This window comes from Scylla paramamosain, chromosome 10 (genome assembly GCF_035594125.1).
Source record: "Scylla paramamosain isolate STU-SP2022 chromosome 10, ASM3559412v1, whole genome shotgun sequence".
In the NCBI taxonomy this organism is placed as follows: Eukaryota; Metazoa; Arthropoda; class Malacostraca; order Decapoda; family Portunidae; genus Scylla; species Scylla paramamosain.
In genome coordinates, this window is record NC_087160.1 from 17,616,932 (window position 1) to 17,620,659 (window position 3,728).

A 3,728-nucleotide genomic window follows, 5' to 3' on the forward strand; every position below is an offset into this window, starting at 1 on the left:
CCTACCATGTCTAGTTTAAAGGTTCATATTCGTTTACAATAAAGTAATCGTTAGTATTACGTAACAATTCAATTTAAATGTTCAGCATAGTCCATCAGTTACAGAATAGATGTTTGAGTATCACGTGTATAAAGGAGTATGCCGAAGCCCTCGGTCAGCCTTTCGGACGTTTGTTTTGATAAGAGTCCATCCCTCTGTTCCGTAATTTTCAATGCTAGCGAGTTATATTCAGCTTGTTTTATTTGCACTGGAAGTGCATTGCAGTCGCCTACAACTGTCCTTATGTTGCATATCCCTTTACAAAACTTCATGCAATTCGAAGACTAGACGCAGGACCTCAAAACTAGCAATAAAGAGCTACTCGAGCTCTCAATCATCCTTTACGGCGGTCAATTATTACTGCTTCCAGATTTCTTTTCCTACAGATCGTGCAGAAACATTTTTGAAGTAGCATTGAAATCATTAAGACACTCCAGGATGCCCCCAACTCCCTGAAACCCCTACCACAAACTGTTATAAATACAGAGAAGACTGCCAGTTTTAAGATCCCCATTCTATCCTTGGTCTGTTAGGAGACCAGGGTATACCAATAATAAAATAATCTAGTGAAGAAATCTTTAATAAAACTTAACGAACTTTCATAAAACTATCACTTAAATATCCATGCTTATTTTTGTACATCTAGAGAGCCTTGCTTGGAATGTCTGTCTCTGAGAATGACGAATACCAGGCCCAGCACCATCACCAGCATCACGCAAAGCAGCACGATCATCACGGTGCTGGTAGTGCCGGCAGTGGGGTGCGGGCAACAGTCCTCGGCATGCTCAGTCTGGGCTGCCACGGACACTCCTGCATTGAGAAAACATTGTAAATGCCTCGACACTCCATGCATGGAAAGATTTTGGCTTGCTTTAAGCCAACAAACATTACTGCACTTTATAATTGATAGTTCAGGCGCCGCAGCACTGTCATTTGATACCATCACCACAACACCAACGCAACATTCATCATTTGGTACCATCTAGCGCTACCTTAGCGAGTTATCTCTTCCGCAAAGAAACCACTCAATGTACATTACCAACAACCGAGATCACCGGTTCTTACTTTTCTCTCCGCTCTCCTCGGCGGAAACCACATCCACTGAGCGATACATGTTCACCTGGTCCACCTCGTGACCACCTTCCTGCGCCGCAGCCTCTACCTCACGTCGCCGCCGCCTCTTTGACTCTTCGCTGCGTCGCGGGTGGTAAACATCGCTGTGGAGATGGGCACGAGAACCCGACTTAGGAGAGCATTTGCTACGTGCTCTAAGAAGTACTTGACAACTGACCTGATCTAGTACATTGTTGCAGACATACACAAGTTACTACTTTATTCCTAATTTTATCCACATCTGATGATGAAAACTAAATTATTGCGGACTCTTAAATAGCTTTCTTACAGCACAAATTATAGATATGAAAAAGAATAACCATAAACTACTGGAAAAGGCTTAGAACAACGCCCGTTTACTACGAATATGCACAGTGCCTACACACAAGAGCGCCTACACAAGGACACGGGCAGATTTATGTTCATGCAAACCAAACAATCTTACTCGCAGGGCGGTGGCTCAGGGCAGGTCTTGTAGCAGACCTGCACGTGGCACTGCAGGATTATTTTGGTGGAAGTTGGGAATCTGAAAGCCTGTAGACAAAGTAAAGAGTTTATAACCAAGGTAATCAAACTTTACCTGCACCTTGTTTCCAAAATAAACAATGTGTTCTGAGCAGCCGCATAAATACCTTGAAAAACGCGTAATGGAGCGTGACCAGATCTCCATTGGGCCGTGTGTGTTTCTCTTTAATGAAGTGAGAGAAGATCTTTGGCTTGATAGAGCAGCCCTCCTCTATCACCGTCATCTCGCCGCTGAACACTCGGGCTTGTTGGGTTACTTCTTTGTTGTTGCTCGTGTCCCACTCGATCTGAGCCTTCTTCTCGCCCCCTGAGAATGATGGTTCATACTTTTCGTACTTCAAATTATTCACAAGCCATCATACCACCATTCCGTTTGTCATGACACATACCACGTCACAACTCACCGTCCACAGCAAAGCAGGCCACGATATTGGAATCAAACCAGTACACGTCATCAGTTAACGTGAAAACAAGAGTGAGCACGTCACCAATATAGACCAACTCGTTGCCGAGCGGCGGGGCCGTGGGTCCCTCACCCCTCTGGATTTCCATCCACATTTTGGGTCCTGGAGTGATGAAAGACACAGGAAATCAGGAGTGATGAAAGACAGGAAATCAGGAGTGACGAAAAACACAAGAAAATCAGACAATATTACGAGGCAGTAAGGTTCGTGTACAGACAGACAAAGTACTCTTGTGAAGCGGCAACACACCAGGATGTTGGGAGCGCTCCAGTGTAGCCCTTAAGTGCTGAGTTTCAAAGTTCCATTCCACTGTCTTATTGAAGTCCTCGGGTCGGTCGCAGCGGACGATCACGCTCACGTCGTCCTCGCAAATGATGTCCCTCTCCCACTGGATCATAAGGCGGTGCTGCAGGAGCCACACAACACAGACTTGTCACGTAGGAGTTCAGACGAAAGGTATGAAGATTGACAAGTGTTGGGCCTCACCTCTCTACTATACTGACACCAACGTTCGGGCCTTACCTTTTCACTATACTGACACCAGCGTTCATGCCTCACCTCTCTACTACTGACAAGTTGCTGTTCGTACCTTACCTCTATATTATACTATACAAGTCATTGTTCGTGCATCCCCGCTATACTGAGTCACTGTTCGGGCCTCACCTCTATGACGGGATCGAGGTAGGAGCGATCTCTGATAATGACCCGATTTTCCTCGTCCCCGCAGGTACCGTGCTTCAGATCCATGGAAGCTTCCTGGACACCCCGGCCTTGCAAGAGCAGGCATTCGGTGAAGTGATTATACGGATAGATGTAACCCGAGAACGGAGCGGAGAATCTGTAGAGACAGTCAAGCAAGAACAAGTGACCCAGGGAAGTGCCACTACACATTATGAATCACACAGCACAAATGCGCACAACAAACCGCCACTCACTTGAAAACGACCTGCATGTGAGTCTTAAGGCACCTGACCTGGGTATCCACCACCTTACGCTGCCCAACCAGAGGATAGAGACCCAACTGCGCCGGAAAACGCGAGGCATGGCCCACGGCAGTCTCCCTCGGGCCTGTGCAATGGAAATTTTCATAATGAATTACCACAGTGAGACAATATACCACAACACCAATTGATTTTATTCAGAACTTCCAACCTTTAATAGCAACAGGACGAGCGGGCAAGAGTGTTGGTTCTAACGGGAGCTGGTTCTGTGCCGCGGCGTAGGGCTGCTGATGGCTTCGTGCCGTGGGATCCTTGATGTCCTCTGGAGCCGCCCCATACGCAGACTGGTGGGTATGCCCGTCCAGTTTCTTTGTAGCCACTTCCATCACCACCATCTTTGACACAGAAGCATTGCAAATTATACACACTTAACTCAGATAAGTGGTAGGATGGCCTTATAATATCCACAACATACTCAACCAATACCCTCACCAGAGCAACAGCAACAAACACTGGTCGAAAGCGAGGCATGGTTGTGAGATGCTCCTGGGGCGGGTCACTGCTACTCCACTACCAGCAGCAGACCTTCGCCACCCTCAACCTCGGCAGTGATTCAAGAGGGTCATTGTAACAGAGACAAACTCGT

At 46.9% G+C, this 3,728-nt stretch overlaps 2 protein-coding genes across 2 annotated transcripts in view; both read right to left on the reverse strand.

Annotated features, from left to right (window-relative positions):
- LOC135104266 (uncharacterized) overlaps positions 1-455 on the reverse strand; it is a 105,635-nt gene extending 105,180 nt beyond the window's left edge. Inside the window, exon 1 of the mRNA XM_064011459.1 lies at positions 1-455. This exon is cut by the window's left edge and continues 235 nt beyond it. The gene's annotated coding sequence lies outside the window, so the exon portion shown is untranslated.
- A 148-nt stretch (positions 456-603) lies between these two features.
- LOC135104268 (uncharacterized) lies at positions 604-3,728 on the reverse strand. The gene is made up of 10 exons (XM_064011463.1): positions 3,575-3,728; positions 3,294-3,477; positions 3,077-3,209; positions 2,805-2,979; positions 2,391-2,547; positions 2,082-2,243; positions 1,785-1,984; positions 1,598-1,686; positions 1,105-1,256; positions 604-849 (listed from the first exon to the last, which is right to left on the reverse strand). The coding sequence occupies exons 1-10, from the start codon at positions 3,611-3,613 to the stop codon at positions 668-670; spliced, it is 1,473 nt and encodes a 490-aa protein (XP_063867533.1). The 5' UTR covers positions 3,614-3,728; the 3' UTR covers positions 604-667.